The 12,787-nt window shown below is 39.6% G+C and overlaps 1 protein-coding gene across 2 annotated transcripts; it reads right to left on the reverse strand.

The window, feature by feature from the left end:
* On the reverse strand, nt 9,183–9,973 carry LOC107611049. 2 transcript variants are annotated; one of them, XM_021108419.1, is made up of 2 exons: nt 9,614–9,973; nt 9,183–9,282 (listed from the first exon to the last, which is right to left on the reverse strand). In XM_021108419.1, the coding sequence occupies exons 1-2, from the start codon at nt 9,966–9,968 to the stop codon at nt 9,206–9,208; spliced, it is 432 nt and encodes a 143-aa protein (XP_020964078.1). In that variant the 5' UTR covers nt 9,969–9,973; the 3' UTR covers nt 9,183–9,205. The 2 variants fall into 2 exon arrangements, with proteins under 2 accessions (XP_020964078.1, XP_020964077.1); XM_021108418.1 differs by having other exon boundaries at nt 9,542–9,973.

Consider the following 12,787-nt stretch of genomic DNA (forward strand, 5'->3'; position numbering starts at 1 on the left):
ATTTAAACTTGTTGACATCAACAAGGACAAGGAACCAGAACTCACTTCATGCACAACACAGACTATGATCTTTTGTCATTCAATGTGTGAAATGAAAGTATCAAGTCAAGAAACAGAGATGACTATTCATTCAATATGGTATATTGATGCACGGAAAACTTGTCTCATAACAAATTTCCTTCTGCAAGTGTACCGAATTTGTCGTCAAGTAAAAACTCACAATAGAGTGAGGTCGAATCCCACAGGGATTGATTGATCAAGCAACTTTAACTAGAGGAATGTTCTAGTTGAGCGAATCAGAATTTGAGTTGAGAATTGCAAAAAATTAAATGGCGGGAAAGTAAATAATAGAAAAGTAAATGCTGGAAATAAAGAGCTGAATGTAGATGACAGAAAGTAAATTGTAGAATCTTAAATGGGAATGGGGTAATTGCTCATAAAAGTAAATGACAGAAATTAAAGAGAATGGGTAAGATCAGAAATGGGGAGTTCATTGGGCTCAGGAGATGTTGCATTCTCCAGATCAATTTCATTTTCATCTCTTCCTCAATCAATGCACTCATTGATCTCCTTGGCAATCTTAAGTGATCGAATTACAATTCCTTGTAATTCAATCTCTCAAATCTTGATCAATAGCCAATTCCTTGGTCAATTGCTCATGAGAAGAGATGAAGTATGGTCACTGATTATACCACATGCATTTCCCAAATCAAGTGTTGAGAGGATTATATTCACATATCCATCCAAACCCAATTTGGTCCAGCATGAGAAAGCATTTATAGCATGATCTCTTCATTCCTCTTTCAAGGCTCAAAAGAGATCCAAGTTTGAATAGCTTCTTTTCCAAGATAACTACCCAATTGGATGAAGATCGAAAGCTTTCAAGTAAAATCAAGAGAAAAGATAGAAGAAGAATAATGAAAACTAGTATTGATCCATCAAATTACAACAGAGCTCCCTAACCCAATGAAAGGGGTTTAGTTGTTCATAGCTCTGGAAAATGAAAACAAAGATGGAGAATACATTATAAAACTAGAAGTGCAGAGAAAGTAAAATACAGAGAGTAGTTCTATGCCAAGAGGCTCCCTATAATTTCCAACTCTCTTTTTCAAATCAAAGCTACTCATATATATACTACTCTTTTGATATTCTAGTTGGCTCTTCAAGTCTTGGGTATGGGCCTATGGATATTGAGTTTGAAGCAGTTATCTTCTTCATTCTTATTTAGCTAGTCTCATGGGGTGTATTCAAAGCATATGATTCAGGACAGATAGTTGTCTTCCCACCTTATGGTTGAACTAACTTAGCTAACTTATGACTATACCATAAACTCATGAACTTACTCCATAGTATGAACTCTTCTTTGGTCTTTTAAAACACTCATTCTCCATTCATTTGATTCAAAGGTACAAGCATACAAGTAAGTAAAGAGATAATGCAGTGACATAAAGACTAGCAAACATAGACCTATTCGACAAAAAAAAAAATTTAAAAGACAGAATTGAAAAGGTTCAAACTATTATGGAAGCAGGTTCTATTTCATACAAGATCTTCCTTATTCAAAGCATAGAAAAAGATGGACCAAAGAAGGAACTCCACCACCATTTACTCATGTGGTTGCCCATGCTCTCCTCCTTGCTTGTCCTCCTTGTGTCCCTCTTGAGTGCTCGTACTCCCATTCCCTTTGCTTTTTCCAATCAACTTCTTCCAGAACCCACCATCTTCCATCTTCTTCTTTAGTGTTTCCTTCTGTTGTTTCACCTTCTTTTCTTCTTGTTCTTCAAAATCTTTTTGGACCTCATCATATGTAGGGATGGCATAGTGTAGATGATGCATATGACATGTAGTTCAACTTGGCCTGAGTGTTTATGTTGAACTCCTCCCTATGTAGTTGCTGTCTTTCATTAAGTACAGTGAACTTATTGAATGCTTTCATCTGAGCTATTTGCCGCTGATTGAGTTCTTGCAAGTGCTTATCTTGACGTTCTTGCCTCTCAGTAACTTGGTGGATGGCTTGAGTGAGCTGGGAGTATTGTTCCTGTTGCTGCTCCATTTGTTGTTTCTGCCATTCTTCATGTCGGCTCATCCAGTTGGACTGAAGGTTTAGTATTTGCTCTTGTCCTTCCATCTGTCTCATCCCTAAATCTTCAATGGCTCTTAGAAGGTGGTTCATATTCAAGTCAGCTGGGTCATGATGCTCTTCTTGTTGATATTCTTCCTGATGAAGCTCCTCTTGGTGAGCTCCTTCTTTCGCTTTTAGCTTCCCTATTTGTGGCCTTCTTTGTTGCTGGGCAGGTGTAGTATAGACCAGACGCTGGATTGTTATTAGCCTCCCAGGGTTCACCCAATCTGGATTGCTATCCTCAAAGACCACCTTGGCCTTTGTGCACAATCTGAGAATGGTGCTGGGGTACCAAAGTCTGGCACCTGATTCAAGCTTCTCAGCTAAATCTTGAATTCCTTCAGCTATCAGTTCATGCACATTGATTTCTCCACTTTGTACTAGGCAATGTACCATAGTTGCTCGATTAATATTGACCTCTGAATTATTTTTAGCTGGAAGGATAGACCTCCTCACGAGTTCAAACCACCCCTTGACTTCCGGGCTAAGGTCTCCCCTCTTGATGAACCGGGGTTTCCCATCTCCATACCTTTCCCAGTCAGCTGCTATAACACAGATGTCAGTCACGATTTCTGTGAGCTCATCATTGTCTTGGCTTTTACTTATCCTTGCATGATAACTGGGCTCATCAAAATGTGGTGATTTCAGGTGAAGAGTTCTTGTTATAGCATTTGGGCTGAAGTCCACCTCCTTTCCTCTTACATAGCTTTTGAAGGTTGGAGCCCTGGTTTTGTCTTCTCTAACCACATTTGCGTAGAAATCTTTGATGAGGTTTACATTGATCTTCCCCTCTGGATCAGTGAGCCTTTGCCACCTTTTTTTCTCAATTTTCTCTCGAATCTGTAGGCACTCATCTTCATTGAATTGGAAGGTCAACTCGCGCAGTATCTTTTTAAGATTTATCCGCTGAAATTCTCGTTCATGGAAGGCAGTTTTGAATCTCTTCTCATCGAAAGGAATGCTCTCCATTGGTTCCCTCCTTTTTTGCCTCTTGGAGCTTGACGATGCCATGAATTTGAGTTGCTGTGTGAGGTGATTGGAAGGTAAGGATAGATGAGGAATTTAGTTGGTTAGGATGAGGTATGATGAAGAGGTTTTGGACGCCGAAAGTGTGAAATGTGGAGAGTGGGAATTTGAGTATGAGGGGTAAATATGCACTAGGACTCACTTATATAGGGAGATTGTGAGTGAATGGAGGGTGTGGATTGATGGAATGGTTGCTTGATGGACGGTTGGGGTTATGCATGGAGAAAGGACAAGGATCATCACTTTATGAGGGTTATTGGTTCGGTCTTCAAAATTCTCCTTTCTTCAATGTTGCATGGCAACATTTTCCAATGCATTCCTTCTTGAGACAGGTATGTAGTTTCTCTTCATGAAGTGGCCGAACCTTTCTCATTTAAATGTCCAATCAATCTCCTTCAATGCTCCTCTCCTTTTTCCTATAAAGATAAAATAAGAAAAGTAAGAATTAATATCATAAAAAAAAACAATTTAAACTTTACGGCTAGAATAATAAAAAGAAGAAAAGATTAGATTATTTATTCATGAACTCCAACTAACTAATTAACTGTGTATCCTTATATGCACATTGGTGGCACCATGGGGTGACACCAAACTTAGTTTGGAGCACTGTGATGAAAAGTTCTGTTCAAGGCTCCAAGACTAGCATGCTCTCAGTTGCATTCATGCTTTCTTAGCACGTTTTGAACACCAAACTTGTTCTTCACTATATACTGCAGTATAAGGATTTCACCAAGTGTTTGTCAAGTTTGGGTTAGGATTCATGAATATTGACTTATTCACTATTTTCTAAAAGTATATAAAACATGGGTTGCCTCCCATGAAGCGCTTCTTTAGCGTTACTAGCTTGACGTTTCTCCCTCATCAGGGTGGTTGGTAATGCTTAAAGTCCTCCCCTCTTGCTGTGGACTTATATCCATTGGTTGTATCAATAATCTCTACATGTTCCAAGGAGAGAACTCTATTGATAGTGAAGACCTTAGGTAACTGAGATGGTACAGTGGGGAGATTAGGGGGGATATCTGGGAAGTAAGTTGAGATCACTTTATCCCCTGGAGAGAAGTCTTCCGTAGGGATCTTCTTGTTCCTCCACCCCCTTGGTACCTTCTTCTTTGTCCCTCTTGATGTTGCCTTGCTCTTTGTGACTTCTTCTTCTAAGGGAATTTTGTTGTTGTCTTCACATGTCTCTGGTGGTTTAGGTTCCTCCAGCTTTTCCTTGAGCTGTGACAACTGCTTATTTCCTTGTTCATCAACTAAGGGCTTTCCCAGGTGGGCTGGTTGTGCTTCAGTGCTTGCTTCCTCTTTCAGCATCTCATTATTATCTTTTCTTAGTTCTTTGTTCTCTTGGTCTGCTTCTTGTGAGAGTTTGAAGACATTAAAGCTGAGTCGTTCATCATGGATCCTTAATATTAGCTCCCCTCGCTCCACATCTATGAGTGCTCTGGCTGTAGCTAGGAATGGTCTTCCCAATATGATTGGGTGAGTGTGACTCTCTTCCATGTCCAAGATGACAAAGTCTGTGGGAAGAAAGTATTTCCCACCCTTTACCAACACATTTTCCACCACTCCTATTGCTTGTTTTTGAGTTTTGTCTGCCAGCCTGATGACTACATCTGTGGGCATTATCTCATTGATCTCCAGCCTCTTCACCAGGGATAAGGGCATTAAGTTGATGCTTGCTCCCAAATCGCAGAGTGCTTTATCAAACATTGTTTCTCCTATGGCATAGGGGACATGAAAACTCCCTGGATCTTTTCTTTTTGTAGGCAACTGTGGTTGAATGAGGGCACTGCACTCCTTGTTCATCACTATAGTTTGGCCTTCCTTGAGTGAGATTTTCCTGGGAAGCAGCTCCTTTATATACTTGATGTATGCAGGCATTTGTTGAATAGTCTTGATGAATGGTATGTTGACATGCAAAGATGCAAACAAATCTAGAAACCTTGAGTATATTCTCTTCTCCACAGCACCATTGAGCAGTTGGGGAAAAGGTGCATAGAGTCTCAGCAGCTCCTGTTATGAGATTTCTGGTTCTTGATGATCTTTTTCCGTCTTCGCTACTGAGGTATCTTCAGGTTGTTCTGACAGCTTGCTTGGCTTGTCCTCAGTCTCCTTATCACTTATAGTGACCATCTTGCAATCTTCCCATCTTACTTTCTTTGTTTCACCTCTTAGATTCTTCTCTGTGTCACTTGGGAATCCATCTGTGGGTTTGGGAATTTGCTCAGAGAGATACCCCACTTGAGATTCCAACCTCTTGATTGTGTCTCCCTGGTTCTTGAAACTGGCTCACACTTCCTCCTTGAACACCTTGTTGTCTTGAATCTCATTGCCTATGCTTTCAAGTAGATTCTCAATCCTTGAGAGTCTGTCATCAAATGATTGTAGATCGGGATAAGAGGTGGAAGGATGAGGTAAGTTATTTTGGTTTTGATGTGGATGTGGAGAGGTGTTGTTATGGGGGTGTTGATATGATCTAGATGTGAAATGTTGGTGGCTTGCATTGTTGGGATTTGGGCATCTTAGATCAAGGCTTTGGTCTTGTTGATTTCCCCACCCAAAGTTTGGGTGATTCCTCCATCCAGGGTTGTAGGTCTTGGAGTACGGATCATGGTTTTGCCTAGGTGAATTTCTAATGTAGTTGATTTGCTCCTGACTTCCCTCTGCTTCTTCATTCACTCCTTCTTGGGTTGTTGTTGAAGTGGAGATTGCTGCTACTTGGTTCCTCTCCATCTTCTTGGTTAGGTCAGCCAGCTGCTTGGTAATGAGCTTGTTCTGAGCCAGCAGAGCATCTACATTGTTTAGCTCCATCACTCCTCTAGTGTTCCCTCTTTCGGAAGCATAGAAGTAGTCATTCTCTGCTACAGTTTCAATGACATATATGGTCTCCTCAATGGTCTTCTTCTTGTTCAAAGATCCTACGGATGAATGGTCTGCGGCCTTCTTTGACTCATAAGATAGCCCTTCATAGAAAATGTGCAGCTGCACCCATTCGTTGAACATGTCAGGTGGACACCTCCTTGTCAGGTCCTTAAACCTCTCCCATGCTTCATACAGAATCTCACCATCTTGTTGCCTGAAAGTTTGGACCTCAACTCTCAGCCTATTGATTCGTTGAGGGGGTAAAATCTTGCTAAGAATTTGTTCACCACATCTTCCCAAGTTGTCAAGCTCTCCCTTGGGAAAGACTCCAGCCACTTAGCTGCCTTATCCTTGAGTGAGAATGGAAATAAGAGCAGTTTATAGGCGTCAGGATGAACACCATTAGAGTTTACTGTGTCACAAATTCTCAAGAAGGTAGTTAGATGTTGATTGGGGTCTTCTTGGACACTTCCTCCGAACGAACAGTTGTTCTGAATAAGGGTGATGAGCTGTGGCTTCAGTTCAAAATTGTTGGCATGGATGGTTGGCTTTTGAATGCTACTTCCACAGTTTCCTGGGTTTGGATTGATGTAAGAGCCTAAAACTCTTCTATCCTCCCCAACATGATTTGCTCGACCTCCTCCGCCATGGTTTTGAGTCTCTTCTTCATGATGGTTTTCCATGTTTTCTTCCATGTTTGGTTCAAAGTATTCCTCCTCTTCCTCAGCACCAACTACTCTTTTTCCTTTTGCTTCCCTCCTTAATCTAAAGGAGGTCCTCGCAGGTTCAGAATCAAAGGAAGTTGAAGCCCCGCTTCTTCTCCCTGTCATACAACCAACAAGTACAAGCAAGGAAAATAGATGCAGAAAGTATTTTTGTCAGAATTACTGTTAGTGTGAGTGATGCAATATATCAAACAGTTAGTGGGTTAGGGAAATAAATGGTAAATAACTAAAAATGAAAAAGTAGGGGGAAGGGAAGAAATTAACAAAAACTGAAAGTGAATTACTCAAACAGAAAATTAAATCAAACAAAAATAAAATGCTCAATCTAGTTATCCTCCAATTTAATCTTTGTTGATACACAATCAATCCCCGGCAACGGCGCCACAAAAACTTGATGCACGGAAAACTTGTCTCATAACAAATTTCCTTCAACAAGTGTACCGAATTTGTCGTCAAGTAAAAACTCACAATAGAGTGAGGTCGAATCCCATAGGGATTGATTGATCAAGCAACTTTAACTAGAGGAATGTTCTAGTTGAGCGAATCAGAATTTGAGTTGAGAATTGCAGAAAATTAAATGGCGGGAAAGTAAATAACAGAAAAGTAAATGCTGGAAATAAAGAGCTGAATGTAGATGACGGAAAGTAAATTATATAGAAGAAGAATAATGAAAACTACTATTGATCCATCAAATTACAACAGAGCTCCCTAACCCAATGAAAGGGGTTTAGTTGTTCATAGCTCTGGAAAATGAAAACAAAGATGGAGAATACATTATGAAACTAGAAGTGCAGAGAAAGTAAAATACAGAGAGTAGTTCTATGCCAAGAGGCTCCCTATAATCTTCAACTCTCTTTTTCAATTCAAAGCTACTCCTATATATACTACTCTTCTGATCTTCTAGTTGGCTCTTGAAGTCTTGGGTATGGGCCTTTGGATCTTGAGTTTGAAGCAGTTATCTTCTTCATTGGGCTTAGCTTTACTTGCAGAGAGAAAGTGTGAAGTGGGCAGAGACGTTAGCTCAGGACGTTAGTGGTGTTAACTTTCAATGAAAATATGGGTTCGAGAATGTTAGTGACAATTACCTTTTTCACTAACGTTCCTCACCAAATTAAGAGCCACGTTAATTTCAACGTTAGTGGCACAAACGTTGCCACTAACGTTGCCTCTATGTCCTTCGCACACGTTATTGGGACTCACCTTTCCCAGTAACGTTGATAAGTCTCCCCTTTCCTTACGTTAGAGTCCACGTTAACTTAGTTAACATGGCTCTTTTAACGTAGGCTTGCCAACCTTAAAGAACGTTAGTGACACTTACCTTTGTCACTAACGTTCCAATGTGCCCTTAGCTCCCACATTAGAGTCCATGTTAACTAGGTTAACGTGGCCTCTAACGTGGCTGTGCTAGCCATCTCCAACGTTAGTGACAAAGGTGAATGTCATGTTAAGTGTCACTAACGTTGGCTCCCTTTCCTTTCTTCCACGTTAGAGTTCACGTTAACTTAGTTAACGTAACTCTTAACGTGGGCAATGATGGCTTCGAGAGCGTTATTGGCGATTACTTTTCTCATTAAAGTTCTGGTCCAAGTCATGGGAAATGCAACATCAAATTTGTCATAAAATTCATGCAAAATCCTCATGAAATCATGTAAAGTGCACAATGTATGCTTGAATCAAGATGTAAGTGAATATCTATCCAAAACTAGCTTATTTTCTAAGGAAATGCATGAAACTACCCTAAAAACAGTAAAGAAAAGGTTAGTGAAACTGGCCAAAATGCCCTGGCATCATATATTATATTTAATCATTCTGAATTTGTAACAAAATAGGTACTAATTAGCTATGAATGTAAACAAGGTGTTTGCTTTTCTTTATTCCATGTTCTCCTGAACATTAAATTAAGAAAAATCCTAGCCAACCCTCAATAGTCAATATTACTTAGGATTTAAGCCACCACTTAATTCCAGTTAGGTCATACAATGTGTTCCTACTGTTAGCTAGTGTATTATATTGTGAGCGAAGTTAACTTGTGAGAGAAAAATTAGAAAACTCATTCTATGAAGATGAAAGTTGAATATGTGAAAAAAATTAGTATAAACAAGAACAACATTATTTGGTAATATATTATATCAATTTCAGACAATTTTCTTCTATATAATACATTAAAGAAAGCACAACACGGAAGGGATACAATAGAACCAATAATAGGAATTAAATAGTCACAGATCATAATTCCTACAAGAAACAGCTTATAATAACTACAAAAATTTCACTGGGACCAACCATAGATCAACAGAAATAAGCATTGAGATACTCATTCAGAACAATGCCTATGTGCTGGGAGGATCAAGCCAATTCATGAGATTTCTCTTGAGAACCTTAAGATTGGGGCAATTTTTTCCAACCAATACCAATAAAACATGGGATATTTCATAATAGTAGCTGACATCAAGCTCCCTAAGCTTTGGACACCTCAAAGCAATTCTAGAGATAGACTCATCAGTAACATGAGGGCAGCTCCTGATCGACAACACCTCAAGATTTGGGCAACTGAAACGCAGTTCAATCATATTCAAAGCAGCAACAACCAAGGTAAGGCTTCATATGTTGAACATAGAAACTTGAAACCACCATGTAAGAAACTATTGAAAATAGTAAATTACAGCATGCCCAATTTCAAGTTTCCAACAATTAAATAAAAAATCCACACGAAACAATTAAAAGCATAAAAATTTGAACCTCCAAATACAAAATATTGAGAGAGAGAGAGAGAGGAGGGGTTAGAAAACAGAACTATGCATACGGCTACCATTATCCATGACTCTCCAAACGAAAAATAATTGAAGGAAATGGGAATCCAAATTGAGAGGCAAGTTCGCACCTTTTGGCGACCAAAGCGAGAGAGCGATCGGAGCAGTGACGAACGCGGATCTTGGTTGGAGATCCATGGCTCCATCGGACCACGGAAGAAAGCTTGGAATCGATCTTACGCTCGAAATAAGGGGCCCATCAGTTGGGAAGCTCCGGGGGAGGCTCGAATTGAGGGTCGAGGTTGAAGATGGTGTGAAGAGAAGGGCCCTTGAAGGCGCAGAGCCATGACTTGCAGACAAGCATGGTGCCTCGCCATCGGTCCTGGATGTTAAGTTGGGAGAAGATATTGGTGAGGCACTCGTAGTCAACTCGGCCCAATCTGGTCCTCCTGACTCGCTGCTTTGTTCTTCTGCGTTGGCTTCCATGGTCTCTCTCTTCTCCGTCGGTTTGGCACAATGAAGACAAGGTTAGGTTAGCTAGGTTAATCGTCCGGGGGTTCTTCATAGAGGGCTTTCGACTGAGCTAAGACAATTGGAAGAAGGAGAAAGACTTAAGTCTATCTGGAAGAGTAGTAGATGACTTCGTAATTGGAAGCTAGGGCAATTCTATCTTAGAATTTTGAAGCAAGGGACGAATTTGTAATTTTCTTTTTTTGGAACTTTTTGGCCACGCTTTTGAAGTGTGCCAAAACAGTAGTAAGAAACAGCCACACTTTTAAAACGTCCCAATAGCAAAACCATATCGCCATGTTTTGAAAGCGTGCCTGTTTCTCTCTATGGCTACGCTTTTTAAGCGTAGCAAAAAAAAACGTGGCCAAATTTCGAATCAGTTGCCACCCTCATAAAAGCATGGCTGTTGACCCCTTTCACCACGTTTTTAAAGCGTAGCAAGAAAAAACGTAGCCAAATCTCTATTTAATCGCCACCCTCAAAAAAGCGTGGCCATTGACCACTTTTGGCCACGCTTTTAAAGTGTAGAAAGAAAAAAGCGTGGCCATAGGCCTTTTTCTTGTAGTGTGGATCAGGATGCATTTTGTGGCTTGGGTCTCCTCCCAGTGGAGCGTTCAGTTCACTTTGTGAACTCCACGTTCACTTTGCTTGCATGCTTCCTACTAGCGTTGCATTAGTGAACGCTAAGTTCACTCTTTGAGTGCTGGCTCTTGGGTGCTTTGGTGCGCATTCCCCTTCCTTGGCCCTCCTTTATTGAACCCATGAAAAAGTTACAAAAGTGAGCGTGGCATTCACTTTGAAAGTGAACGCTAGCATTGTTTGGCTATTGAGTGTGATTTTTGGGCCTTAAAGATGCCTATCACTTGTGCTTCAATTTCATGCCAAATATAGATTGCTATATATCGTTGGAAAGCTCTAAATGTCAGCTTTCCAATGCAACTAGAAGCGCATCAATTGGAAATCTGTAGTCTAAGTTATGGTCCTTTGAAGAAGGCCTGGTCATGCTGTTTTGGAGGCCGAAAACGTTCAATTAGTGAACGCTGCTTTGGAGGCCAAAGTTAGCGTCAGCTTCTGAAGCCCAAACTTAATGTTCACCCCATACTATTATATATTGTTGGAAAGCTCTGGATGTCTACTTTCCAATTCATTTGGGAGCTCATCATTTAAAGCTCGAAAGCTCAAGTTATCCTCCTTCGAAGGTGAAGAGGTCAGCTGGCCTTACTGCAGGTTGATAATATGTTCATCTTTGCACTTTTGGGGTAAATTTTATCCCTTTGATTTAGTGTCCACCATGTAGTGCCATATATGCTTGGAAAGCTCTAGATTCCTACTTTCCAATGCCACTAAAATCACCTCATTTGGAGCTTTGTAGCTTGAGTTATTCTTGTTGGATTGTGAAGAGGTCAGGGTTGCAAATACTTTTTGCTCCTTTTGAGCTTAATTGAGCTTACTTTGTGGTTTTTGCTTCTTTTTCTACTTATTTCCTACAAAGTTTATCAAATCAAAAGATCAAAGAAATATACCATTTAAGCACAAAAGCATTCAATATTTAAGCACTAATCATCAATTTCTTGTATGAAAAAGCATAGAAAAACATGACATGATGACATGTCATCAATCCTCCTGAAGAATAATCCAAAGCTTTCTTTGAAGGCAAGGACAAGCCTTCATAGAAATTCTGCAGCTCCACCCATTCACTGAACATTCCTTCTACACACCTTCTGATCAAAGCCTTATTGATGAGAGAACTTTTGCATGGTCTAGAAATTTGCGGATAAATCCTCGTTGCAAGTATAGTTTCTAAACCTTCAAAAGTCCTTTCATACAAACGTTTTGGTTGTCACAAGTAACAAACCCCTAAATAAATTGATAACCGAAGTATTCAAATCTCGGGTCGTCTTCTCAAGGAACTGCAGGGAAGTATGTTCTTATTATTGGTTATGGAGATTGTAAATTGGGGTTTTGAGAATGAGGAGAGGATAGTTTAATTAGCAATTAAAGTAAATAAAGAACAAGTAATTTAAATGGCAAGTAAAATAAATAGATGACTGTAAATAAACTTTTGGCAAGGTATGAGAAATTAGAGGTACTATCCTAGCTATCCTTATCAAAAATGATGAGAATTGAATCTTAATTCCACTTTGTTAACCTTTGCTAAGATAAAGGAAGGCCAAGGGATTAATTGGTTTGATCTTCGAATCCTATTTATTTCCTAAGAAAAGATTGGGATTATTGAAGTTCAGTTTAATTAACAAAGATATGAATTATCAATCATGTTTGAGTTTGATAACTCCTGAGTTACTGATTTCTTAACAAAGACCAAAAGAAGAAAAGTAAATCTACTGGGATAAAAATGTCTTCAGATGGGAATAACAATAATGTAAATAAAAGAAAGCAATATTAAACTGAAATACCTTAAATAACATTAATTCAAAAGAGTAATCTGTAACATGGAAGAATTCATAAATTAAATTGCAAAAGTAAATAAAAGGGAATATTGAACCTGATAAAGAGATAATCCTGAAAGCGAATAAAATCCTAATCCTAAATCCTAATCCTAAAGTGAGAAGAGAGAGGAGAGAACCTCTCTCTAAACTAAATCTAAATCATGAAAACTAACTAAAGTGGAGACTCTCTTTGAATGGATGCATTCCCCCACTTCATAACCTCTGGTCTATGCCTTCTGGACTTGGATTTTGGGCCAAAAAGGGCTTCAGAATTTGCTGGGAGCGTTTTCTGTAATTTTTGGTGCGTGGCCTCTATGACGCGTCTGCGTGGGCCACGCGGTCGCGTCA

Source organism: Arachis ipaensis, chromosome B08, assembly GCF_000816755.2.
Source record: "Arachis ipaensis cultivar K30076 chromosome B08, Araip1.1, whole genome shotgun sequence".
Lineage (NCBI taxonomy): Eukaryota > Viridiplantae > Streptophyta > Magnoliopsida > Fabales > Fabaceae > Arachis > Arachis ipaensis.